The sequence below is a fragment of the Zingiber officinale genome, chromosome 3B (genome assembly GCF_018446385.1).
Source record: "Zingiber officinale cultivar Zhangliang chromosome 3B, Zo_v1.1, whole genome shotgun sequence".
Classification (NCBI taxonomy): domain Eukaryota; kingdom Viridiplantae; phylum Streptophyta; class Magnoliopsida; order Zingiberales; family Zingiberaceae; genus Zingiber; species Zingiber officinale.
This window is the reverse complement of record NC_055991.1, coordinates 116,670,501-116,698,312: the sequence shown is the minus strand read 5'-3', so window position 1 is coordinate 116,698,312 and position 27,812 is coordinate 116,670,501. Positions and strand designations below refer to the sequence as shown.

The window sequence follows — 27,812 nt, the reverse complement described above, 5'->3', positions numbered from 1 at the left end:
AATTTTTTAATATTTAACAAACAATTAATATTTCTTGACAAATATATTTGACAATAATTTATTTTGGGAACTTTTTTCGATTATCCGAATATGCAACTTTTCACTACCCGGACCGGTTCGCTTACATACGGCCCAAGTTCGATCCAGACCCGGTCTGACAGTGGTTTTGATCGCGGCGATGAAAGTCCATCGGGCTTGGCGAGCTTCTGATAAGCCCGCGTCCTTAGGTCTCAGGGGAATCCCACGATTACCACTTCCTCGTCTTGGCGGCGGCGATGGCGGCGCAGGAGCAAGGAATGAAGGCATCTTCGTACTCCGGATCTTGACACCGAAGTCGTATGATGAAGAAATTTCCGGTGAATCATCAGTCCCTTTTCCTCCCCATGTTTTCCTTCCCCATCTTGTCTTACGCTTTACAATTTTCTCCTCTGCCATTCTCCTGTCACTATATTTGCTTTTTCTCCACCATCGTTTTCGCACCGTGACGCACGAGTTTATTCAATTGCTAATTTGGATTTTCTAATTGTTTAAACACCATAATATATATATTTTTTGAAATTCGGACGGTTTATGTTACCAAAAATTCCTCTCATCTTCACTGGTTCTATTCTGTTAAACTCCTCAATATATTGGAGAGTAGGGAGTTTGAGCCGAAAAGGCTACTTTTTGATCTGTTTAGTGTTATGGTTTCACCATATTAATCAGCATGTAGGTTTTGTATGAGGCATATATATACAAGAGCTTGTATTTATCTGGATCAGCTCCTCTCTGAAACTGTCCAACATTGTTTGTACGGGAAGAAACAATAGTTTCCATTGCAAGAACTTGGAAATCCATCTGCGTCCCACAATAGATAAAATTACTTCATCTTGTTTTTGTTTTGTTTTTTTTTTCTTTTAGTTTTACTGCTCCTTTTATTTTATTGGAAAATATATCTGTTGTGGTGGAGTTACTGATGTAGGTTTGATAGCTGTGTACTATAAGATCTTATTCTTGTGTTTGATTGCAGGTGTTAGTCTTTGGGTCTTTTACTGAAGATGAGACCAAGTTATTCCAAAAACAGTCTGAAGATGATTCACATCCTGTAGAAAAAGAAGGATTGCAGTTTGGATCCTTGAATGCTCCAACTTCATATGAAGGCTCTAATATAGAGGCTAGAAAAGTCAATTCATCAGCAAATGCAAAAGGTATCCAAATTTCAAATTTAACTGGAAACACCCAAGGATGCACCACTTCATCAACATCCAAGAATGATAATAAACTTGTGAATACAAAAATCCAAGCAAATGGGTGCTCCAATAGATGTTCTTCCCACACTATAGGAGTTACTGAAAATGGGCACTGTAACTCTGATTTATCTTCTTTTCTTGAATCTGAGCATGGAGCCACAAGCACAACTATAGCAGGCCCAAAAGACGGGGTCCAAGTGTCAAAGATCCACAGTGTGCCTGTTGACTCAGGAGCAGTTGCAACTCCATCTGTGGAAACTCTGAAAACTAATAGTGAGAAAGAGCAAGTGGTTAGATGCTTATTACCCCGTGGGCTAATAAATTCTGGAAATCTATGTTTTTTAAATGCAACAATGCAAGGACTTCTCTCCTGTCCACCATTTGTTCAACTACTGCAGGAGTTAAGGAATCGGAGTATCCCGAAGGTCTGAATCATTCGAAACACTACACCAGCCCTCATTTGCTCTTTATCTTTGTTTTTAAAAATTTATTTCCTGATTTCTCTGTTGTAGATGGGCTTTCCAACTTTGCATGCATTTGTTGATTTTATATGTCAATTTGACGTGCCTAAGGATTCAAGAGCTACTAATGATGGAAAGAGAGCTATTGAGACTGGGATGCCTTTTAGTCCAACTATGTTTGATGCTGTTTTGAAAGGTTTTACTCCAGACTTGCCAACTGGAATATCTGGAAGGCATAGGTGTGAACTCACTCATTTTTCTGGGTCTGTTTAATTGTATTAATTTCATAGCTATTATTTCTATCCATTGTTGTCCAACTTTTCTCATTGTTCTGATATAAATAAAATGTTGAAGAATGTGAAAAATCTCTTATGTGACAAACAGACAAAGCATTACTAGTCTATGATGTTAAAACCCTTTTGCATGCTATCGACACTTTCAATTGAAAATTATTCAAAGTGTGATCTTTAACCAATTGGCAGTTGATGTGCATTTTTGTACATTTGGTGTTTTCGTCAGCCTAAAGATGATTGATGTGGCATGAGTATTAGGGATGTTTTTAATGGGTGTTCATGTCTGGGCATCTTAATCCACCAATACAACATGTATTTGGTAGGAACTAGCTGAAACCGAACTAGATAGTTCCTATAATTCATAGGATGTATTTAAAGAATATAAATATTTTTCTTTATTGTATATTATTTGGTGTTTTACTTTTAGTTTGACTGGTAGATGAATCATTAACAACTATCACTCTTTTTTAATAGAAATATGCATATTTTTATATTCCATGTTTTAAATTGTTCAACATCTTGAAGACAATGCTGAGATTGCATTATATTTGCTGGAGGAATTAGATTACTATCAGTTGCAAATCTTTGAATGATAAATAGGTGTCCTTTTAAATCTTGTCCAACATATATACTTCTTTCTATAGATCTGATATATCATGTGTTCTTAAGCATAAATTTTATTTTTCAAAAGATCTGTAATTCCTATTTGTTTGTCATTTTCTCCATCTCAAATTCTAATAGTTCCTAAGTTAAATAACGATGTTGCAACTTAAAGAACTATTTTTTTTTTTTTTAATTTCTCATGACTATGGATGTTTCAGCATCTGGAAATTAAGATATTTTGGTGGTGCAAGATGAACCCTAGATAGAATGTGAAGGCAAGCAGGGAAAAGTTAATATATATTTTTTGCACTTCATTACACTGTTTATTACTAAGTAAAATAGTTATGATATTTATTTACGAGGACAAAAGAGTGGTGAAGGGAATAAAATAACATGCCAATGGAAGCCTCCATGTCAAGTGCATAATAGTTGTCCTTATTTAGCATGGAGTTTAATGTCATTAGCTAATTGCTATCTCATACTCACATATGACATACATAAACTATATGGGTAGAATAAGAAATCACTCAATCATATGAACTGTTTTGAAGGAATGCTTTAAGTTTTGCTTGAGAGGAAAATTTTCCAAACATTAAGTACTAAATATGCAATCTGTGTTACCTATTTACACCAGAATGTGTAAGTACCCCTTCAATCCTGTTGTTGCTGTAGACTCATCTGATGTTATATTTTTTGCAGACAGGAAGATGCTCAGGAATTCTTGAGTTTTATCATGGACCAAATGCATGATGAATTGTTGAAGCTTGATGGCTGTTTATCAGAGTTTAATGGCGGCAAGTTACCTATTGTTTCTTCCGCCGAAGAAGATGGCTGGGAAACTGTTGGACCAAAGAACAAATCTGCAGTCACCAGAACTCAGAGTTTTGTTCCTTCACAGCTAAGTGCAATTTTTGGGGGTGAGTCAAGGAGTCTTGTGAAGACAACAGGTAACAAATTGCTTATTCAACATGTTTCTTTGAAATGGGTTGTGCTCATGTGAAGATCTGTCAGTTTTGTTGTCTATCATAAAGAACTCAGAACATGAAACTGTTTTCTGTATTTTCAAAGTCTTAATTTCACTTATTTTAAATGTTATGATTATAGTAGCATGCATTATCTATCAAAGCTTTTCCTAATAGCTTCTTTTGGATAAGTGATATGATTTACTCAATTACATTGATACCAGGGCAGGAGTCTCTTGTCTGCAATTTTAATCAAGTTTCAGGGCATTTTATGCATTGGAGAGATGTCGCTAAATGAGTCTCTTCTGATTTCTTCTTACAAGTTTCTCAGTCCTTTTTATTTATGCATTGTAGAGGAAAGAAGTAGCTCAATAAGCTCTAATGTTTCCGAGTTAAAATTAGTCCCCCCCCCCCCCCTTCCTTTTCGATCTTCTCAGTCTCAAAAACTGTCTTTATAGTGCCATATACAGTATTGCAGGCATCCGGTGCATTACACACTTGAATACACATGTGCTGACATACTGCTTTTTCTTTATTCTTCAACGAGCTCAATCTGACCAACCTAATTTTTTTTTGTTAAAACCATCTCAGTATCTTTGAGAATAGATCAAATAAGATAGACTGATTAGTAAGTGGTTAATTTAATCCAATTATGTTGAATTGACAATATGAGAAGGGAAGAGATCTCTTGATTGGAAAAGTTGTGATTAGCACAAAGATTGCTTATATGATGCTTAAAAGAAAAAATGTTAGATTTTAATCAGAGTTTGATTTGAGATTTTTTATTTATTTATGGAAATGCTATATAGTTTTCACAATTCCTGGAAAACGAGCTTATGCATGAGACAGTTTTATTTCACTTCATACTATGGTAAGGTCATATTTTGAGCTAATGTTTCTATGGTCATGGCTCATGACCTAAACCTGTGGTTGTGAACAGCAAGCTGAACTGTAAAACTGCCCTGTTCCAGGTTTAAACTTGATGTTCATGCTGGAAATCTTCTTATTGCACAATTTGACATAAGTGTAGCTACTATATACAATTTTTTAAAATTATTGTTTAATTTTCTTTGTGTTGATGCTTCCACACCCAGTGAATTTCTGGCATAAAAGATATTTATAATGAGCTGAATATTTATTTTCTCCATGTCGATGTAATAAAGAAGGGGAGCCTTGGCGCAATGGTAAAGTTGTTGCTTTGTGACCTAAAGGTCACGGGTTCGAATCCTGTAAACAACCTCTTGCAAAAAGCAGGATAAGACTGCGTACAATGGATCCTTCTCCGGGATCCCGCATGGCGGGAGCTTTGTGCACGGGCTGCCCTTTATGTCGATGTAACAAAGAAAAATAAATTCTATCTTGTAGAACATTTACAAAATTGCATGAGTTGTGTTGTATCCTCTATGTGGAATTTAATAAAATTTCTATGGAGGATTTGGATTTTTTTTATTGTTACTAATCTATTTGTTTGACTTAAAACATCTGTTCTAGGCAACAAGGGTTCTGCAACAGTTCAGCCATTCCTCTTGCTCCATCTTGACATTTTCCCAGAGACTGTTCAAACTATCGAGGATGCACTACATTTGTTCTCTGCGCCAGAAGTTCTTGAAGGATATAAAGCATCACATGGCAAGGTTTACTTTTATGTACTTCTGTAGCCTTTTGTATAAATTTGTTTGTTGAATTAGTGAGTTGAAATGCTTTTTAGTACAAAGATTGAATTTGGGTGCAGGTATGATGGATGTTATTCAACAACCTGATATATTTATTTATTTATTTGTTGAATTCCTGACAAAAGAGTTGCCAAAGTAATATGGGATTTGAATATTTCTATAGATATTAGTGAACTTTCTTAGATAATGTTACACCACTATGTGTAGAGGCATATAAGAAAAACTCAACCTTTCCTCGCATGCCTATTACTAGGCGAAGCCCCTCGTGGTTTACCTCCCTTCTAGACAGTTTTGGGGGGGGGGGGCGGCTGCCGAGGTAACGGTTCTACTGTGAATGCCTTGCAATATCATCATCAATTTAGTTTTCTACCTTCTATGTATTGTCAACAAATAAAACCAGAAAGGCAGAAACACACTCCTTATGTAACTAATAAAATATATTTAATTCCAGAATACTCTGCAAATGATAGTGTTATATATTTTCATAATTTAATTTAGAATGTTAACACCTAATTAAGCCGTACCGAACTAATATTTTGAGTTTTATTGTTCATTTGAAGTTAGATTAGGATTGGGTTGAGCAGGTAGGCTTGATGATTAGGTTTGGTGGATTCAAATTAGGCTTGATTGGAATTCATTTTGGCCACTTTAGGTTTCAACAAAGTTTATACTTGGATTAGAAATTATATATATTTTCTCTTCTTTCCCTCCTTCCTCACTGCATTATATTGTCGATCAAACCTTCCAGGGGAGGCTCTTTTCCCTCTCCTCTCTAGCATCCTTCTCTCAATCTCCTCTCTCCTCTCTTATCCTTCTCTCGGTTTCTCCCCCTCTCACCTCTCTTTGATGGGTTGCTACCGCCAACCGATTTTAGACATAGAGCTGCTGTCATTAGTGGTCTTCTTCCCTTCCAATGAGGTAGAAAACCCTAGACCTAGTGATGCAACACAAAAAGAGAGACTAATGTCGTAGGTTGGTGGAGTAGGAATTTAAAATTTGGGGTAAAGTGGTGTAGAAAGGTTACAGAAACTTAGGCTTTGATTACTTGTCTATTGATAACTTAATTTCAATTGATTCAACTTCCATGTTTGAGATTGGTTTGCCCCATTTTTTGTTTGCTTTATATTTGTCACTACCAAGCTTTCGAAGTCCTTATCTAAAGAGATATTAATTGAGTGATATAAATAGTAAAATATATATTAAAAATTGTGAACTATAAGTCGCTTTTAACTGTCTACAGCGATGTGGCAGCATGAGACATATACAGTTAGTATTTATTTTGTGTTAGATGCTATCGTTGTTTATCATCCACGAGTCGCAGTCCATGTGAGGTCTCAGCCCACTTGTCAGAAGACACTATTTATATTTTGGAGATCTCATTGCTCCAATGATTCACTCCTAAGTGGATTTACTTGTCATAAATAAATGATGATAATTAAGTGTTGATATAAACACATGAATTGGCAGCATAAAACTTTACATTAAAATAAAATCCTAACTTATTTTAATGTTAAAATGAGAATTCTTGTTGTTTGCCTACTTTGCAATTTATACTTGCTCTCTATTTTCTTGGGCCTTCAGTTTTCAGGCAAGGATTGATTTTTAAGTTTAATTGGTTTTAGCTTGTGTATAAAGTTACTGAGAGATTTCTAGGTGTGCTGAAAACTATTTTTGTTTTATTTGTTTTACCTTTCAAATTTTTTGTTTGACATTTTATATTTTCTACATCTTAAAAGGAAGTGCATCTTGGTATGTGGAAACACACCAAGATCCTACATCACAAGAACAGTAGTAACAAGCAAATCACAAAATATTTTAGGATTGAATTCTTAATGACAAGCCATGATGTGATAACAGTTGCCCATTTCTCTTGTTTTTTTTTTCTCGCCGGAATTTGTATTTGTCAATATATCATATTAGATTTCCATTCTTGTTTCTATTATTGCAAGAAAAGAGCACCATATGTCATGCATTTGACACTTGTTCTTCCATATTTTTTTGTTAATTTTTTAAAATAATTCCAAACACTTGATGTTTCTTTTCTCATATGTCTACCTGCAACTTCCTTTTGAATTTCCTGTTTCTTCAACTTATTATCATCCCCATCCCCATCCTCATTGTCATTAGTTTGATTGGCATCTTTGCTTCTTAAGTCTAAATTGACATTGAAATCGAGTTCATCTAATCCCCAATTGCCTTTATGCTAATAATTTATCTGCTTTAGATTTTCTGAGTTCTCTCGGTTGGTGCAGGCTGGGGTTGTAGATGCTAGTAAATCAGTGAAAATACAAAAACTTTCCAAGATAATGATACTGCATTTGAAGAGGTTCAGCTACGGAAGCAACGGAAGCACAAAATTGCTCAAGCCTGTTCATTTCCCATTAGAGCTTGTCATCGGACGCGAACTACTCGTTTCCCCATCCGAGGTATTTTTTTTTCATGTTTGTTTCTGAGTTTCCTCATTATTCTCCTTGTTTCCACGTCTGTTCATGTTCTTATTATTCTCCAACCTGCTTCACCTATAAAAGTCATTTTTCTCTATGCAGCGGCGGAGATACGAGCTTGTGGCGACTATAACGCACCATGGGCGAGAACCCACAAAGGGCCATTACACTGCAGATGCAAGGTATGGTGATGTATGGCTTCGGTATGACGATGCATCTGTCACAGCAGTTACTACGAACAAGGTCCTGCATGACCAGGCGTATGTTCTTTTCTATAAGCATATTCAATGATCCATGTCCTACTTAATCTGTCACCCGATCTCAGGATGTTGTGTACATGAAAACCGCGGTTGAGATCAGAATTACTTATGTGGTTACATGTAGAGTTCTTATCAGTATCTGGATTAGGCAGGATTGAGGTGTCAGAGGTTCCCCCCCTATTTTGCCACAGTCAATGTATACTGGCCTAAAAGCCATTTTTATACTAGAGTTATTATTTCTTCTTTTTGTCGCCAGTTGATCGAGCTCAGAGATCTGAGTCGATCGGAAGGTGAACACACTTTCTGGTTGCCTCGTAACCTTGTGCATTTCTTTTCGCGATAGTTTTGCATTCAATGCTTTGCGTAAGCTTCCAACCTTGATTTCTACTAAGATCTTAGGCTCTTGCGGTGGATGAATTGACATTCCCTAGCTCATCGATAATGGGAGCTTCAGTCATTCTTTATATCTTGGGCAAAAGTTGAAAGGCCAATTTTTTTTTATTAAATTTGTTAGAAGGATGTTTATTTTTTTTAATGTTATTATAGTGGTTACGAGATTATAATATTCTGATTTTATAATTACTATATTTCTCATGGTCACCAGTTGTTATGGGGTTGTAGTTTCTATAACATCATGTTTACTAAAAATATTGATCAGAATTTAAATGTCGTAATTATGAAATTGTAACCGTTATAATTGTGTACGTAAAAAAATGATGGTAGTTTTAGAAACAAAATTATTTTATTTAGGAAAAAAAGATAATTCTTTTAAAGAAAAACAATAAATAAAAATAAAAATCTTGACTTACATTTGCACGCCTCGATCTCGATCTCTAGCTAACGTTCTCTGGTCCCCACGGCTAGTTCGGTATTTTATCGAATAAATCGACGTTGGCGATGAGTGGAGACCACGTTGCGAATAAATCGACGTTGTTTTTATGAGATGCTTTGATTCGCCCTCGTCCGATGCCTTTGCCTTCCTTCGCTGCCGCAACTGATGCCGCTGCTGCTGCTCCATGTTCCGTTGCATCACCACCAACCGCGTCCAGCTCACCACAAATCTTCAACACCTACCTCGCCACTTGCCTCAAGTTGAGATTGACCTCCTCCTCCGTTCGCACTCTGCTCCCCTTCAGTCGTCGCCTCAAAGCTCGCTCCTTCCTCGCCCCCGTCTTCTTCCGCTCGCCTACCCCTCTTCCCATAGGTATTTCTGCTAGTCGCCGTACTTTACTGCTAGAAGCGTTTCTAGGGATTTCTAATTGTGGTTCTATTAACTACTTTGGGTTCTCTTATTCTTGCTCTCCTTTTTCCGGCCTTGCTCTCACAAAACTCATGGTGGAGGATTGTTAGGGTTGAGTTGCTGTTGTGGAAGTGGAGGTATAAGTGCCACTTTTATGTTCGCTTTACTCGGGTGGATGAATAGGAGGGAAAGGAAAAAAGAAATGCACATAGAGAAAGCTAATTTTGTTATACATGTTTGATTTTTGTTCAATTTTTTTTTTCTCTCCTTCCTCCTTTTCCTCCACCCGTCTAAACAAGTGTCATGTGCGTCGTTGAGTTCGGCTGAAAAAATTTGCATCTTGAGTCTTGCTCATATTGATTTTTGGTTTTCCTCTTACTTGGCCGCTCCTCTTTTTTGGGCCCTTGTCTTCTAAAATTCAAGTCGGAAGATTGTTTTCATATTGCCAGGGTTTAATATACTGTTGCAGAAGTGGAGGCGTAGTTGCAGCTTTGTGTTCCCTTTATTCTGGTGGATGAATCAGATTCGGAAGGAAAGGAGCAATGACTGCTCATAAACAAAAGTCGTCTTTATTCTCCATATGTTATTTTTGTTCCTTTCTCCCTCCTTCTCCCTCCTATTCATCCATCCAACTAAACAGGCCAATGATGCTAATGAGTTCGGCTAAAAAAGTTTGCATTCTTGATCATCTTTTTGTTTGGTTTTCCTCTTATTGGCGCGCTCCCTTTTTTGGGTCAAGATTGAAAATTGTTGCCTGTTGTTTCCATAAACATGTATTCTGCTAATAGATTCTTAGGGTTAATTTTTGTTGCAAAAGTGGAGGCGTAGGTGCAGCTTTATGTTCCTTTTAGATGGATAGATGAATATGAGGGAAAGGAACAATAAATGTACATAAAAGAAAGAAACTCATTTGTATTCATGGTGTTATTTCTGTTTAGATGATTAGTACCATTGTTCAGATCATTTTATGAGTAACTTGGCCAAAATAACTATTCTATAATCTAAGTTCAAATTACTTCCTAGTTTTCTCATGTCTAGCATCCTTTATGCAGATAATGTTAATATATTATTTTTTAGGTCCCTCATTAATGTGATTTAGTTGGGTGGCGATGCTAAACTTCTATATACTTCCCTTGTAGGCTTGTATACTAGAGAAGAAAGAATATAGGTTCATGTCAGATTGCTAGTTCCTTCTTTACTTTTTAATTAAATTGTTATGCAGTGAAATACTGTCATCATCTTATCTTAATTGCCTAAATGACAATTTAGGTGGTGTTTCTAGAACCCCAATCAAATTGATTATTATTATTATAATTATTATTATTATTATTATTATTATTATTATTATTATTATACATTTTTCCTTTGTAAGATACTTCAGGATGCATTTTTCTTGTTTGAACTGTTTCATTCAAGGTTAAACTAATTGAGATTGTGAGATCATGTTAGCGTATAACATGACATGTTTCTACTAGATGGTTAAAGCCAAGACTTCTCTTTGTCGGTATTCAGTCTTAGGAAGTGCAAATAGATGTTATGAGTTGATTAAACAGTTGGTCATCTATTTACAGATATGGGAAGCAATGGGGTTCTTCTAGGAAAGGAACCTGACTTAGTTCTCTCCTCTTCATATGAGGCTGCAATGAAGGCCCTTTCCTCTCTAATTGGTGGACGCAAAAATAATGTTAAACCCCCAAAAGGAAAATTGAATGCAATGCTTGATTATTTAAAGGTAATTTGGAGCTGATCTCATTCTAAATATTGTAGTTTTTAAATGTATTCAGTAATTGAATTACAGCTCATTGTCTTCTGTTCCGTGTGGTGGATTGGCTATGATATACATACACAGTTGATCTTGAATTACTTATTAAGACCTTTTCCATGTTATTCTTAAACCTGGGTGGGGAGCAACAACATTGGTTTTTTCTTTTTGCCTATAATGTTTGTGAACGAGACACTCCATGAAAAAATTATGCTGATAAAAACAGCAATGTTAATACATGATGTAAGAAATATCGTCAAATCAGATCTAGTAGTGTGAGAAGCAATGCCTAGTGTTAAAAGGTTTATCATTTCTGTAAGAACTAGGCCATGCCAAGTCTAACATAATTCATGAAAGTATAGACCCTTGTGCATTATGAAAATATTTTAGATGAGAAGTGACTTTTTACATTGTTGCCTTTCTCCATAATTAAATTCCATGGCACGACTCATGCAATCTGTGTTAATCTTTAGTTGAGCACTATAGAAACAATATTCATGTTTATGTCTGAACCCTTTGTTTCCCATAGGTTATTCACTTTTAGGAATAATATAAGGAGACTAGAGTTCCAATTGCGTATGAGGATCCATATAGCCGACTATACTTAGTAGGATAAATGCTTAGTCCTTGATGTATAAGGAGATCAAAGTCTTTTGTTTGTTTTTTCCATTGCAGATGTTGCTATAATCATCCGCGATTATTTTGCCAACAAATTTTTTTTTTCAACGTGTTACATGAACTGGTTAGTGGTGGAGGGATGACTATAATGAAATGAACATATAATGCTTGTTAGGGTGACATGGTTCAGGTTATCTATTTGGTGATAAAATCAAAACCAATTTGAAATTGTTTAGTTTAAAAATTCAAATTGGAATTAAATTATAGTAGCAGGGATGATCTAGGCATAGAAGTATGTAGTTTCAGTGTCTTTCTGTCGCGTGCAAAGCCGGAGATAGGTCTCACATGTGGAGTGGGAGAGATGGGCAAAACTGATTTTGACAAGGGTAAAAGTTGAACAAGAGGAGGTTTCACAAATTCAAGTAGGAGGAGAGAAAGAAAGAAAAGGTGGATGAGGAGATAGGCTGTGCCAAGTCACTAGCCTCTCCCTAAGGGGGAATTTCTGTTTGGAAACCGATAACCCAGAAAGGTTAGGTCTGATACCTTGTTAAATTTTCGGAAAAGAAAATATTGTATTGCATAGGTATAATAAACTATTACACAGTATACATTGACCCCAACCCAACCTAAAAACAGCTAGTGTTTAAATCTAGAACTCATAAAACCTAATATTCTTTGACAGTGTTAATGGTATGAGGAAAGAAAGACAATGTCAATGGAAAATATGAGTTCTTGACTGATGGATGAAGTCTCACTTATGAAGGAACAACTAGAGAACAATGTTACAAATATTGGGTGTGTATTTCCATCATGAATGGAAGGATGAAAATAATGGTCAATATGCACATGATGAACTCAATGAGGGTTGAGGATGGTTGGTGGCAGTGGAGGTTTCAACAGGTTGGAGGATTATAGGAAGGGAACCTTTAAAATTTGTGGTGCATCGCGGAAACAGTAGAGAACTTTACAAGTTTTGCTACTTTAGAAGTTTCACTTTCAAATGTTCACGAGATATCATAGATGGATCTATAAATTAGAATTACACTATAGGTTCAAGGAACCTTCAGTAGATCCATGCCTAATGACATCTAATTACTCTATCTTGGGATGCAAATCATTGAGTGCAATAGCTTGGGATGAAATTGATCCAATGGAGATGCCTATAGTGGAAGCGATTATGCAGAGTGTTAGAGATTCTGCATTGGAGACTGAGACTTGGGGAGGTGAAGACATATTCTTTAGAAAATGCAGGTATTTGTAGGAGATATGATTTCACCTTAGCTGTGTCCATTCAAACTAATGCAAGGATGGAGTGGATAGTTGATACTTTAATATGGTTCAGATTGGAATACAACAGTGGCGAGGTTGAGCAGTACAATCTCTTGGTGCAGGGACAGTCATCGAAGGAGGTACACCATGAGTAGCACTCTTTAGCACTTTCTTTCTTCTTTAACTTGTATGATTATAGTTTCATTGGTTTCTTTATAGCTTTGTGATTACATGGTATATTTCCACTTTCTTTTATTGCTTCCTTGCAATTCAATTTTTGCAGATAACTTCCTCAAATTTATACCATTTTCTTTCTTTTTTTTTCTGCAGATAATAGGTGTGGAGAACTTAATTCAGCTCAACATTATCCACATTGGTGGAACAAAAGGAAAGGTGATTCTTGTGTGATTATTTGGTTTTTGTTTTTTTTGTTTCATCCATTGCAAATGTCAGGTTCTATGTTTTGAAAATTGTTTCACTTAGTTACAATTTTGGTGTGATAATTGATTATTCTTTCCATTTCCAATATATTGATAATTGGGTAGGCACTTACCAATGAGCAATACAAAAATTTGCCAAGTATAATCTATTGTCGACCACCTCCTCACCTTTTAGAGAAAACCCAAATAGATTTTGCTTAATTCTTTAGTTCTTTAAAAAGCAAATCTGGTTTAGAATGATGACAATAACATGAGAGGCCAAGTACTATTTGGTCTTGTTTTTATGCTAGGATAGAGTGAGGAATTGGAAGTGATAGAATCGTGATTTATGTTCTATGCCACTGATGGTTTCATTAATGGCATAGACTTGCATTTTGCTGAGACAAAAAGACCAAGTCATGAGCCACCAAGACTTTGCAAATTTGGACCTCTTCACTGATTTTTTAATACTGTATTGTGTATTATATGCATGCAGCAAATCAATACAGCTGTGCTGGCATCATGAAATGAAGGGAAAAAAAATTGAAATAAGGACTGAGAGATGAATATAACCAGAAAAATATTATTTGTGGATGAATTGAACAAAATGAATCATTTAAATCACTTTGGATACTGACCTAAACAGCCTTTCTTAAAATTCTTGCCTCGAATACATGATATCAGCCTGGTCCCTTTTCTGAATTTTGAGATTGAGAAAAGATCTATGGATTTGATCTGTACTTGATCTTGAATGCCCAATTAGTATACTATCTTGCTTCCTATTTCTATGCACTAGCTTGCAGTAAGAGTTAAATTTGTTTCAGTTTGATGCTTCTTTTAGACCCCTAGAAAATTCTCTCATCTTTTTTCTACATAGTTAGTGAATATGATGTTTTCTGGTCAAACAGAGTTTTTCTGCTTTCTTGGTTGATTTATGATACATGCTAATGAGTAATATGATGTTTCCTTTATCTTTTCAAGATATGTTACCATGTCATAGCATCCTAATAAAATTGTTTAATTTGTATTTCCTGTTACTCAACAAGTTGCTTATCATCTCTTGTAAGTATGTTTAACTTGATTGATTTTTCAATGAAATGGTACAAGTTGTTCTTTTCTTATTGATTGAAAATTCCAGGGCTCAACTTGCACATTTTCTGAAGCTATTTTACGCGAATGTGGTTTTCGAACAGGACTTTTCACATCTCCTCATCTTATGGATGTGAGAGAAAGATTTCGAATTAATGGGTAAATGGACTCACATATTGTTTTGATCTTTCTTTTTATTGTAATTGGAGGGGGATGCCCCTGCCAAATATATTTATTAGGTAGTATCTTTATCTTCATGATTGCATATTAAGAGATGGAAATATTTCTAGTGATATAAACTTGGACAGAGTTATAGAAGGATAAAATCCATGTAGCTGGTTCCAAATAGATGGGACTGATAATGGCTTGTTGAAGTTGTTCAATAAGTGGAATGTTAACAAACCACACAAAGGAAAATAAAAAAAAAGGTTATCAAAGGATAAACAATCATAAATTGTTCCATCCCTGAGCAGTTTTGATAAGCTGTCAACATAATGGATCTATTCCTCTAAGATTGTTGAAGATCAATTTTCTCTTGCACTATTTTTTCGATGATCATCCTAGGATGGGTTGGAGCACAAGTAGTGTTGTGAGACTGTTACCTATCATAAAAGGAAGAAATAGGAATAAGAGTAGATGGGTACTATCATTGTGATTCAGTGTAAAAGAATTAGGGAGAAAAGGCTAGGGAGGCTTTCTCAATACTTAAATAAGTGATTAAAACCAGTCGATTAAACTTAAGCTACAAGAAATAAGGTTGTCAGATTTTGCTTCTTGTAATTAATCATTTTAAGGAATTTTTAAATTGTCAATCATATCTAACTATGAAGGTTTAGGAAAGAAATTGTAAAATAAGCTAATATAGATTCATACCATACACGGAATGATTTTCATGTCCTCAAATATGTAAAATAAATGTAATATTATGTCTTATTGCATAATAAATGATAAATGGAGCATGATATTCATTCTGAAAAAGATGACTATAGCACATTTACTAAAATTTATTAAATATTTTTATTTCATTTTCTTAAGAAATGAAAAAATCTGCAATCAATCATTTCATGGTTGGCTACTTATAGGAAAAAGTCACCATTGAGTTCCTTCTCATCATCAAGCATGAGTCTTAATGGGTGACACAATTAAAGAGAGGAAGAGGGAGATGAAGATAATGCTAAATTAACAGAGAAGGCAATTTTGCCATGACAAGAATTCTTCATAGTCACTATCGACTTTCCCCAATCATTGACTTTGATTCTACATGAGACAAGATTTCTTCTTTTAGTTGAATGCTCTTGACTCTTGGTTACATCTTCCTCACTGATTCAGCAGTTACATCTTCTTCGCATAATTAAATTTGTTATGCATCATTGTAGAGATGCCATCTTCTCCTATTCCTTTTGGATCGTGTTACAAAAGATTCATGGGTTCTTTCTCCTTTTATAATGTCTTGGGTTTAATTTACATTTCATTATGTTCAATTTAATGGGTTAGGTTTAATTGTAACAAACAAGATTGTCAACATATCGGGAATGATTTTGGTAAACTTTTGAATCGTGAATTCAGATTGAAAAATAAATGTTCTATTTAACAACATAATATTATAGGTAAAGTAAATTGATATTGATTCATGATAAAGATATACAGGTTAATATCTTATATTGTTTACAAATTATTATTTATTTCCCTTTACCAAGAATTGAAATGGAGGAATAGGAGATGCTATCATAAAATACTTTTGAAATAGAAAGATCATTGCCTCCACTATTAATTTTAATATATATCTTAATAATATATTAACACAATTGTGAGAGAAAGGCATAGACGACAACTATGCTATAAAAGAGAGGAATGAGAGATGATTTTGACAAGACATAACTTTTAAGTCAACATTCATTGTCATTTTGTATCGATATGATGGGAAATGAATTTCTGACATACATTTTTTAGGACTCTATAAAATAAGATTTTTGTCAAATTGTATTGACTCATATCATCACCTTTCTTTTAAATTTTGATGTATATGTATGATAAGTATTTCACATCTTTGTGTATATCCCATGATCATATCCCGAACATTTCTTAGTCCATTCCTTTTATCACAGTTCTTTTAAATTTTGGTGATATGAATTTTGAGTTATTAGGCGATGTGAGACTATAACAAATACATACATTAATAGAGGAAGAGGGGTACCAAAGAAGACTCGAGTTTTAATAGGGGATTGAGTCTAATGTCATAGGAGGATCCATATAGCGGACCCCACTTGGTGGGATAAAGGCTTGGTTGTTGTTATGGTTGTTGTATGATTTTGAGTTATATTATTTCTCATAACCATGATTATATCCCTAACAGTTCCATCCACCAATGTGGGCAAGGGCATCCATTTGGACTAACTAAAGTTTACTATGACTAGGACAGTGGTTTCAAAGATGGCAGGCTGTGTAATCCTCTAGATGCAAAAAAGCAGCTGGCTCCAATACCACTTCATGTAGAATAAAAAAGTGGAAGTTAGGAGAGAGAGAGAGGGATGGACGAGAAGGATGAGAGGAATTCAGTTTATATATTAAGATAGCATAGTATAAGTCTATAAGACACGGTATGTGGCCTTTAGGTGCATAGGCCTCAGACCCCAGCTGTTCAAAAAGGCAACTACCTGCAAAAAAACCATTACTTCGTATTAAATCAACAACTAAGATAATCCTGTTAGTAAAAAACTACTACACTTGTACTACATCACCAGAGGAGTATCCTTTTATATTACCAGACAGTAGGATCAAACAGAGGACCTTCTGCTTCACAAGAAGTTTGATCGAAAGATTGCAATCCAAAAGTTCCGACCTATATATATATATGCTTATAAATATAGCATTCTCAATTTTGCCTCAACGATTACCACTTTCTTTTAATAATTACGCTTAATACAGATTGTTGTTGTTATGTTGGGACTTATCAGGTAACTATGCAGGTTAGACATCTCAGAAGATAAATTTTTGTATTACTTCTGGGATTGTTGGAACATATTGAAGGTATGTTTATATTATTTTTATTTTGAAAAATAATGTTCATGTTTTCTTCATTTATTGTTAGATTACTGTATTATTCAAGGATCAGAAGGAATGTGTTATTAACCCAGCAAAGAATCTTGATACTTGAAAAGTATTTTTTAAAAGAGATAAATATGATAAATGATTCTGAAATGGTCAGATTGGAAGCTGTTTCACAAGATCTTACAATGTGATTCCCTCCTAATATAGAATTTGGGAAATGTGTTCTGACAGCCTTACAACAAATCTTGTTAGGACTTTTGCGTCCGGCTAAAGGGAGGTGAATAGCCTTTCTTTGATTTCTACCTGCAAATTTTTAGCGGAAGCAAAACCAATGGAAATGAAATAACGAAGTAATGAGAAGGCAATGCTAACTCAATTTACTTGGTCTCTACCTCCTTGAGGTGAATAATCCAAGGCACACACATACGATCAAGTTTCACTATGATCTTCTCCTTCTCAAATCAAGTACGAAGGTGGAGACGCCTTTACAAGATGATCTCTTCCTCTTACAAGATGAAGGACGAGCTTAGGAGGAAGAGATTGTGAGTTGTGTAAGCTTGGAGATCACTTGGAGAGTTTAACAACGTTTTTGCATCAATAGATATATTTTCTCCAAGCTCTCAAGCTTTTTATATTTGAGGCTGAAAACCTCGATCACCTGTCGACTGATGTATGCATCAATCAACTAGTAGCAAGTAACAACTACTATTCTTTACGAAATTTTCGGGAATTCGGTGTCATCAGTCCAACGACATTATACCAGTTGATTGGTACTTGCGTCAGTCGACTGGTAGTCGGCCGCAACTCTCTGTTCATTTTAGGATCAAGTATCAGTCGACTGGTGTGAGTACCAGTCGACTGATACCTCTCAATGTGAGAGGGCATACCTTCAAGCATGATCTTTCATACTTGAAACAACCCCTTAGCTTAGACTTATACCTACAAGCTGTCCGGTCCCGCAGGTCGACGTGGTTTTGGTCTTCCTTTGTTAGCCCACATTGGATTGTGTTGAGGGCCTTGAAGTCAATTTGGACCTTTTTCTTCATCTCCGGATTCCAATTTTCTTGGTCCATTGGAATTCCGGTGTTGTGGTCGACTGGAGTCTTGTATCTTTTGGTGACGTTGAACCATTGGTCGAAGTCTATTTTCAGGTGCACCTCCATCCGTTTTTTCTTGTACGGGAAATCGTCACCGTTAAAGAGGGGAGGATGAACGGTGTTTTATCCCTCGTTTTAGGCCATGAACCTTGCACACAAAAGAGGAAAAAGAAAAGAAATCCCAAGACTAGGTTTTGGATTAGCAGTGTAGGAGAAAAATAAAGGTATTAAGGCTCGATTGGTGTTGCACCAAATCAGAGTAGTTTGCAACAAAAAATTTATCCAAAGAGGTAATTATACCAATTTGGATTTTATCGAAAAGCTCAAAAAAAACGAAAAACAAGTATTAAAAGCAAACAAGATCACCCCCTTGCCTGATTAGTGGTTGTACTAAATCAGAGCGGTACCTGCTCTGATACCATTTGTTGGATCGAGTCACACATGAGAGGGGGGTGAATCACGTGGTTTTGAAAAACTCGTTCTTTTCGATTTTGAAAAGTAAAGTATATGCAGCGGAAGACACAAAAAAAAAACACAAGTAAGAACTCAGAATCAAACACGGTCGGTTTACTTGCTTTGGAGCCTTCGACGACTCCTACTCCAAGACTCAGGTCTCACTGACCTATCGATGGGTAATTCACTAAAATACCTCTTCCGGAACCGCCAGAAGAGGAAATCGAGTACAGAGAAAGTCGGAACAAGTGTAATACACTACACTTGTCCTTTTGCAAAACTTAAGTATAGAATTTAAAGTTACTAAACACTTTTTCCGAAGTTGGTTGGCTCGAGCTCGGTGTTTGGGCGGCTTCTTAGCAGTAGATGAGCATGGCAGCGTTGTAGCAGAGTTGTAGCAGAAGCCGGAGCGTTCGAAGTCCAATCGGAAGCGCAGATGATCATATGAGTGTTATATCTTGAAGCTTGGTCGAGTCCCCCTTATAAAGGGTGTGGAAGGCGATTCCATACCCATGAAGGCGCCTTCAATGTGACAAACTCTATCCCGACTTCGCTGTGCCTTATCTGCGACGAGGTCCAAAATTTATCTCGCGGAAGGCGCCTTCAAAGCACTAAAGGCGCCTTCTATGAACAGTTCCAAGACGCCTTCAGTGATTGAAGGTGCCTTCAATAATTTGTGTTAGTCCAATAAACTAAATAATAACCTGCAAGACAAGTGCTGACACAATAATACTGAGTAGTAATTAGACCTTGTCTCCCCGAGATCAGGATCTAGTCAAGGTCTCAGTTTAGGGATCCGAAATGGTCCTAAACTAGACCAACGCTTATTGTCCCTTAACTGGGACACATCCTCACCGACTCACTCTTCTCTAGTGACTTACCTTACCAACTTGCAATCGGTTTCACTAGACTCTTGACCTACCAGGTCTTCATGCCAATTGTCAGGTCTGCAGACCCAAGTGGACTTCTGCCGGTTGTCCAACGAACTTCCTGCCAGATATCAGGTCAGCCTGTTGACCTATCTAGACTTTGCACCAGCTATTCGGTCTCGTAGACCTAACTAGATTTCAGTCTGGTGTCTGGTCCTCTAGACTCGTCAATTCCTACACACTCGGGAAAGTAGTTAGACAAACAACACATCTAATTTTAACATATTTGTCATACATCAAAACTAGATTATTAGTACAACCTACACCAACACAAGCATCTTCCATCAGCCTTGCGTCCTTAAGATGCTTCCGAGCCCACAACTCCTCATCCTTGCGCTTGCCTTCAAGTGCTTCCTTCAGCTCCGTCATGTTAAGTCTTCTTTTGCCAAGAGACCCCTGGACTTCACCAAGAGCCACACTCTGTGACTTCATTGCCAAGACTATCTTCTTGGACTTTCCTTGCCATACCTGTGCTTTCCTTTGTACCTGCTTTCTCAACATTTATGTTAGATCACCAACATTGTCTAACTTAAACTTATTTAACCAAACATCAAAAGTAAATAATGTCTGGAGCAAGATTGCACTAACAAATCTGTCCAATACCTATCTACTTTTCAGTTTTGGGTGCCATGAATTGTTGATACAACCTCTATATACGTAAGGGCATCTTCATTCATTCAGTTTTATACACATCAAAGGAATTTCTGGGTGTGATGTAGAGGTCACAAGAAAGAAAGCTTCAAAGGGTAGAAACACAAATGCATTGAATATTTATATTCATGGATAAAAAATTAATTCTCAACATTTTCTTGATGGTGGAACCTTGTGGGTGCGATGTAGAATCATACAAAAGTGAGAATCTTTCTTATCATATATGATCATTTTACTTATCATATATTATCCTGAGAATAGTTACATAGACTGCTGATCCTGTACTTTTGACTCAAAGGACCATTATTTGAGATGGATATTTCGTCATCCTTATGGTAAATGGAAATCATGTATACAACTACTGAATTGAATCAGTAAAAGATGCTTATCAAAGGTTATTTTTTTTTGTAGGAGAATGTAGATCAGAATTTGCCTATGCCTCCATTATTTCAGTTCTTGACAGTGCTGGCATTTAAGATATTTGTCTCAGAAAAGGTCAGCATGTTTCATTTCCTTTTGGGCTAACTATGCACAAGATAGATTAATCTTACATAGGCAATAAGATTATTATATTTTCCAATCTTTTCAAGAAAAAAATTACTTCTTCTAACTGTTTGGTAATTGTTAGTAAATATGTCCTTCAGTGAGCAATATGTATTACATGACTGGATAGAATATTTCATTTTTTTATACAATAATATACTTCTTTTCTTCATTTATTTCTGAACCTGTTGGAGTGCAGGTTGATGTTGCAGTTATTGAAGTAGGGCTTGGGGGAAGATTAGACTCCACAAACGTGGTATTTTTCCATATTATTTTTGTTATTTTTGTTTAATCATACCCTTTGCATGTTCATCTTGCAAGACTTTTATTCCTGACCTTTAATGTTTAAATAAGCTTGACCTGTACGGCTGTACATTATGATTTCTGTGACAGTTAAAACTTCAATTTTCACGTGATTAGAATTAGTTGAGAAACAAATAATATATTTAGTATTAAGTTAGGATTTCTTGGAAATTATTACGAGAATAATGTTCACTTTGACAGGCATTAAACATATTTCTCCATTTACTTGTGAAGTTTTTCTATGAACATTTGCTAATGATCCCCTGGAATACTTTCTTAATATGATACTACATCAACCTTAATTTCTGTTCATGGACGTTTTAAACTTCTCATCTATTCTGAACATTGAGCTACTTAACTATAATTTTAGGTTCAGGAGCCTGTTGTCTGCGGAATAACCTCAATTGGAATGGATCACATGGAGATCTTGGGTACATTTTTATCTCACACGAAGCATTTTCGTTGCTAGCTCATTGGTACATGCATCCTTATGCATCCTTGAGAGAAGTTTATTTGTCTTGATTTTGTAATTAACTCTATATTGTCAATACACTAAAAAAAGGATTTCTTAAAGACAAATTTAGTCAAAAATGATAAATGCTTTTGGATTCATGTCCATCCAAGAAGAATGGGAACTGATGGGATAGTTGCCATCACTATGTACAGGGGTTATATTGATTGATATGTCAAAATTGGCTAGTTTATTCAGGATAAATTGTCTGTATCATTAAATATGTTCTCATTTGTCAGTCCATTGTTGTCATATCAGTCATCATGTTTGGCACAAGATAACTTGCTATGACCAGAACAAGGAAAAGTCATGTCACCAACATCTATTTTCTAACAGTTAGCTAAGTGGGAACTCAAAAGAACCCATCCTTTGGTGTGCTGAGGTGTTGGAAGTCTTGCTTGCTGGTCAGCCAGCAGAATGGATTGTGCCCATGCCAACCAACACGGCTTGGGATTTGATACGCTAGTTTTGACTCATCTGCTTGGTTCAATTATATCATTTGGAAAAACTTGTGTTGTGCCTGAAAAAAAAATTGACATACCATGTTGCTTTTTAAGTACATGATATGTGTCATTTCAAAAAATTTGGTTTGGTTCTCACCTTTTCAGTTTGACTGATACACACATGTCGTATTGACAATTGGTAAGGATTTGTCCATGACGACTCAACTAGTCCAATGCCACATTCTTTCTGTTCCCTTTTGATTCAAAAGATTAGGTTTGACGTGTGGGAACATTTAGAAACTCAGTTTTCTGTATTCAGAACCCCTCGCCTTAGTTTCTTGCTCAGTCTCTTTGTTGGTTTTTACCAACAAATCAATTTATTTTTGCTGATTCTAGTTTTAAGACAATTTAGTGCATTTCTGACAAAATCTGTGGATTCATGGTGGGTGGACACTCATGACTCTAATGACCACAAATATCCCTTATATCTTTTTTTTTCAATATTGGTATCTATGACTAAAACAAATTCAATGGGTACTGAAAAGCAACCAAGTGATTACTGAAGCAAATTCAACAGATGTATGTTAGTCACCAAAATTGTTTTGGACAGTTTGTTCACCTACTGATGAACTCATTTATCATGACATGAATCTTCTATATTTTTGTGCCATCAATGCTACAATCAATATAAACCATTGTTGAGTTTCTTATGTTTTTTGTTGTTTTGTTGGAAGTTTTTCTTTTCCTATTATCAGGGATCTAATTGTAAATATTACCTCATTGTAAATATCAAATATCAAAGGTCCTAAGTCTAATTTTACATTGATGAATAATGAAAATAGATATAAGGGGGCCATGGAGCCATCATGGGAATCTAACCCTAATAATCTTCTCCATTACTCCTATGTAGGTGATACAATTGGGAAAATTGCTACTTCAAAATCTGGGATATTCAAGGTAACAGTTCGTCTATTTACTATATGAAATTGGTCAAAGGATAGTATTTTCAAATAGATTATAATATTCACCAGTTGTGCACTTATAATTCTATTACATTTATCTTTTCAAGAGTTTGCTAAAACATTATCTTCCACATGAAGCCCAATGTTCCTGCATTCACAGTACTTCAACATCCGGATGCAAAGTTAGCACTTGAGGAAAGGGCAAGTGAGTTGATGGTAATTTTCAGACATAATTCATTTGGAAAATCATACTCAATTGAAAAGTGTAAAAATTCTAGGCTGAAGCAAATGCTATCAGATTAAAGTCACATGATTGTAGTAAATCTTTACGTCTTATTGCATCAGAGAGCAGTGTGCAGTTTTGTTTCCATTTGTGTCTATACATTTTCCATGGAGAAAAGACTGATCTAGCGCTCATCGGTACAGATTCCTCTAACAATTGTTCCACCCCTTGATCCAAAAATGATGAGAGGATTAACACTTGGATTAGCTGGAGATCACCAATTCATAAATGCTGGTCTTGCTGTAGCACTATGCATAAATTGGCTTCAGAGAACCGAGCATGGAGAACTTGTTCCTCAGGTGAGCTCAATTAGTGAATTATGAATAGTAAAATTTGATATCCATTACATATCTGAGTTCTGTTGCCAACACATCGGAAAGGATTCAGCAGATGAATACTCTGATGTGATATATTTTTCTCATCAGGAGAAAAAAAAAATTCCATGAGGAATGGTCTTTGCTGTGGTCATTGACATGGTTCATGTTGATTTCTTAAAGTATATTGGCAAGATCGAATTCTACACCTTGAGAATCAATTATGTTTCAGATATTATTGTGATTTTGCTGATAAGATATAGAAATCTGTTTGATGGTTTATCAAATTTTTCACTAGGGTTACCCAATAGAAGAACTGCCAGAAGCATTTCTCAGAGGTCTTTCCACTACTAGTCTTGGTGGACGAGCTCAAACTTTTATTGAGAAAAATCAAAATTCTGGTGATCTTGTCTTTTATTTGGATGGTGCACATAGTCCAGAAAGCATGGAAGTTTGTGCAAGGTGGTTCTCAAATACTGTCAAGGAACCCGTGCGTTCATTGACTAAAGTTATGAATGATCATGTGATTAGCAGTTTCCATAATAACAAGCATTCTAATGAATTTACGAGATCAACAATGAAGGTGAATGTCATTGATTATACATATGATAGTTATCCTCTTATTTCTATTGAGATGGATATGTTGAAAGTTTTGCATTTTGGTGCATTTGGTTCGGTTTTTGCAGGTTCTTTTGTTTAACTGCATGGAAAAGAGAGATCCTCAGCTTCTTCTTCCTCCGCTTATCAACATTTGTGCTTCAAATGGTATCGACCATGCAATGCAAGAAAAAGGATAAATTTTCTTTTTATCAAATTTGTCTTCTTGTTATCTGAGCTGACGTTGTTCCTGTTCTTTACACTCATAAGTTATAATCTTTGGCGGGATATTAATTTCCACTCATAAGATTTCTTTTTTTTTCATATTTTTCATGGTTGGTGGTATTCGCATAACATTATCGTGGATGCTAGTTGAATAACAGTCATATATTTATTGCCTTTTGTATTTTGAAGACCCGTGTTGGAACTATGATATTGGTGTTAGCCCCATGTGGAGACTGGTGTCCGTCCCATTGGACCTCTTATATACTTACTGAGTTTGAATTAAGTTCTTGTGGAAATTTAGGGGAAGATTATGATATTTGTGTTAGTCCCACATCAAGAGTCATGGACTAATAAGGTTGCTTATTATCTAATGAGTCGCCAATATTAGCTTGAGCTCAGGCATTTTGGTTTGTTCATTCAATACTTACCAAAGTTAATAGGTTAGTTTTCTAATCTGAGGTAGAATATTACAGGAAACATTACCCAAAGTGTTTGTGAATATGTGTGCTTACATTAATTTGGACTTGACCTAATTGGCTTTGATAGATCATGGTCCATCTTTGAATTATAAAATGATGTGTATATAATTGTACCATCCATAGTGTTCTTTCTATTTGATTCTTTAATGTTTGTAATCACATATTTATTTGGAAGAGTACCACTTGAGGATTTTCTGCTCATTCCTGATTCTCTTTTAACATATTGTCTCAGGTGTTCATTTCTCGAAAGTCATATTTGTACCTAGCATGTCAGTGTATCATAGAGTTGATTCTGGGTCATCCATTGTGGTACCCGATTCCCCTGCAAATTTATCATGGCAGTTCATCCTTCAGAGAACATGGGAGAAACTGATCCATGAAAAAGGTGAAAGTCCACCTTTTCTTTATTTTTATTATATTTATTGTGTGAAAATTTAGCCATATGTCAATCAAACTGTGTAATCACCATTACATTTTCAGATATCAGATATAATCTAAAAACCAATCGTAAATTGATTAGATTTAACAAAGATTTGCAATCTTGGCATGATACCGACACCAGTCATCTATACATCATGCATCTTATAGTGCCAAAACTAGTATGGATTAGTACACAACTGTCTACTCAGTCACTAACATCCCTATTTATAGATCTTACCTCCAAAATTAGTGGCCGTTTATAAACTTAAGTTGAATAGAGTGTGGATTAAATGAGACCACAATTCTCTTGTTTCTTCTATATTCTTCTAATTTGAGATTGTGGTATGGTACTGATACTAATCCAGTATAAATTGTGCGTCAGTCTTCTAAGTTTTGGACAATAATTTCACATCTCCCTTGCATTTTTAGCGTCTAGTTTATCTTCAGTTTCTATTGTCGTCTATTATAACATATTTTTATGCCTGAAGGGTTACTGGCAGGGAAGTCCTGAATTGTTCACACTAATCCTAGGGAATGGTAATTCAAGCAGTACAAACACAGACCATTTGGAATTATGTGGTTCACATGTTGGTCTTTGCCTGAAAAAACATCACATACCTCCGACTTCACAAGATAGTAGAGATATCGAGGCGACCATTGTGTTATTTCATTCATATTTGACTTAATCTGGATTTAATTAATATTCTCACTCTGAGGCAACATATAATCTTAAGACATCCTAATCTGACCATCTAGGTTGTCAATTTATACCTAGGGTGATACTGTATAAATAATACACTGCATGCTGGCCTGAACACTACCAGTCTGAGATGTTAAACCTTAATCACAGTTTCATCTTTTTGGTTATCCAATCAAATTACTCATATAAAGTGGAACAAGACTACAATAAACATAATTAGGTGGTCTTTTCATTTCGTTTTTGGTCAAATTTTATGTTGCATGATCGTATCTTGTACAAATAATAATAAGCAAGCACAGATTCTCAGATTCCATCTTGCATTGTTAATCAACGTGTCTTTATCTTGTATTGCTTTTCTACATCTTGTCAGATTTTGTCAACGGAAATGGATCCAGCAAGCAGCAACTCGATAAATCACTAGTTCATGAATTTCATACTCGAGAGGCCATGGAAAAGTGTGGTGATGTTTTAAACGATCTTTCTTGCAGCGCTGTAATACCATCCTTGCCATTGGCTATAAAATGTTTGAGAGACTACGTGAAGGAAAATCCCACGCTTTCGCTTCAGGTAAAGTCCAGCACATAGTTTTTAAAGTTCAGTTAACTGAAATAACAGAGAATGGAACAAGAATATGTATTCCATAAAAAGATTCATAGAATGGAGAAAAATGGACTATTTTCATTCCTAAGAATATCTCTTAACAGATGTAAACAATGTAAGAGATTTATGAAAAGAATATGGTGAATGCTGGAATAGATTTGCTTAACTTATTTGAATTTGAAAACATTATTTTGTTTATTCTGACAGAAACATTTCTCAAATTCTTTTTTTTTCCCTTCACTTTTGCAGGTTCTTGTCACAGGTTCATTGCACCTGGTGGGTGATGTGTTGAAGCTTTTGAAAAAATGATTTGGGATACTAAAACTAAAATCCTTCCACACTTGCATTTCTCTTTGTAATATCATTCTTCTCTTTAACCAATTGAGCTTGTTTTGGTTTCTGTAATATCATTCTTCTCTTTGACCAATTGAGCTTGTTTTGGTTACTGTAATATCATTCTTCTCTTTAACCAATTGAGCTTGTTTTGGTAACTGTAATATCATTTTGAAGAAGGATGATTTGGGAATCTCATTACTATAAATAATTATGCAATCAACTGAAAATAACTAATTATGTAATTCTTGCTCATTGAGCTATTGTGTGTAGTTTTATACATTTTGTAATTCAATTTGAATAGTTTTGGTTTACTTCCTGGGGAGAATAAAAAAAATTATGTGGTGATTTTGCAATACATGAGAATACAGTGGAAAAAAATAATTTTATGTTAATCAATATCTAATATAATGTGAATGAAAAAAGGTTTTAAAGTAGCGTTTTCAGCTTGGACATTGTGATACTACAAACTTTACCATAATCTTATAATTGTTTCATCTTATTCTAAATTTATATTTCACAAATGTTATCATTGCTTTAAATTATTTGAGAAAATATCTTGCCGTTAATGATTTTGATGAAATGTTTTTAAATTCTAT

At 35.4% G+C, this 27,812-nt stretch overlaps 2 protein-coding genes across 4 annotated transcripts; both read left to right on the top strand.

Moving 5' to 3' along the window:
* The first annotated feature begins 200 nt into the window (after nt 1–200).
* LOC121967394 (ubiquitin carboxyl-terminal hydrolase 24-like) lies at nt 201–8,180 on the top strand. The gene is made up of 7 exons (XM_042517579.1): nt 201–356; nt 1,010–1,654; nt 1,742–1,929; nt 3,286–3,533; nt 5,040–5,182; nt 7,474–7,647; nt 7,768–8,180. The coding sequence occupies exons 1-7, from the start codon at nt 339–341 to the stop codon at nt 7,954–7,956; spliced, it is 1,605 nt and encodes a 534-aa protein (XP_042373513.1). The 5' UTR covers nt 201–338; the 3' UTR covers nt 7,957–8,180.
* A 658-nt stretch (nt 8,181–8,838) lies between these two features.
* Nucleotides 8,839–27,458, top strand: LOC121967392 (folylpolyglutamate synthase-like). Of its 3 annotated transcripts, XM_042517574.1 has the most exons (17): nt 10,763–10,897; nt 12,676–12,796; nt 12,888–12,954; nt 13,145–13,207; nt 14,372–14,481; nt 17,289–17,349; nt 20,912–20,995; nt 21,243–21,299; nt 21,717–21,777; nt 23,211–23,257; nt 23,401–23,478; nt 23,689–23,844; nt 24,158–24,442; nt 24,546–24,624; nt 25,393–25,545; nt 26,651–26,847; nt 27,130–27,458. In XM_042517574.1, exons 2-17 carry the CDS (start codon nt 12,696–12,698, stop codon nt 27,187–27,189), a joined length of 1,659 nt encoding a protein of 552 aa, XP_042373508.1. In that variant the 5' UTR covers nt 10,763–10,897; nt 12,676–12,695; the 3' UTR covers nt 27,190–27,458. The 3 variants fall into 3 exon arrangements, with proteins under 3 accessions (XP_042373506.1, XP_042373509.1, XP_042373508.1); XM_042517572.1 differs by lacking the exons at nt 12,676–12,796; nt 12,888–12,954 and adding an exon at nt 8,839–9,129 and having other exon boundaries at nt 10,737–10,897; XM_042517575.1 differs by lacking the exons at nt 12,676–12,796; nt 12,888–12,954 and adding an exon at nt 9,813–9,836 and having other exon boundaries at nt 10,737–10,897.
* The last annotated feature ends 354 nt before the right edge of the window (nt 27,459–27,812 follow it).

What these genes read in the sequence shown, in the direction of transcription:
- LOC121967392 (XM_042517572.1), top strand. Translation starts at nt 8,892, where the DNA reads ATGCCTTTGCCTTCCTTCGCTGCCGCAACTGATGCCGCTGCTGCTGCT. An exon ending in GAAAGATTTCGAATTAATGG is followed by an intron (nt 14,482 to 17,288) that starts GTAAATGGACTC and finishes GTAACTATGCAG; the next exon opens with GTTAGACATCTCAGAAGATA. An exon ending in TTACGAGATCAACAATGAAG is followed by an intron (nt 24,443 to 24,545) that starts GTGAATGTCATT and finishes CGGTTTTTGCAG; the next exon opens with GTTCTTTTGTTTAACTGCAT.
- LOC121967394 (XM_042517579.1), top strand. An exon ending in GGAATATCTGGAAGGCATAG is followed by an intron (nt 1,930 to 3,285) that starts GTGTGAACTCAC and finishes TATTTTTTGCAG; the next exon opens with ACAGGAAGATGCTCAGGAAT. An exon ending in ATAAAGCATCACATGGCAAG is followed by an intron (nt 5,183 to 7,473) that starts GTTTACTTTTAT and finishes CGGTTGGTGCAG; the next exon opens with GCTGGGGTTGTAGATGCTAG.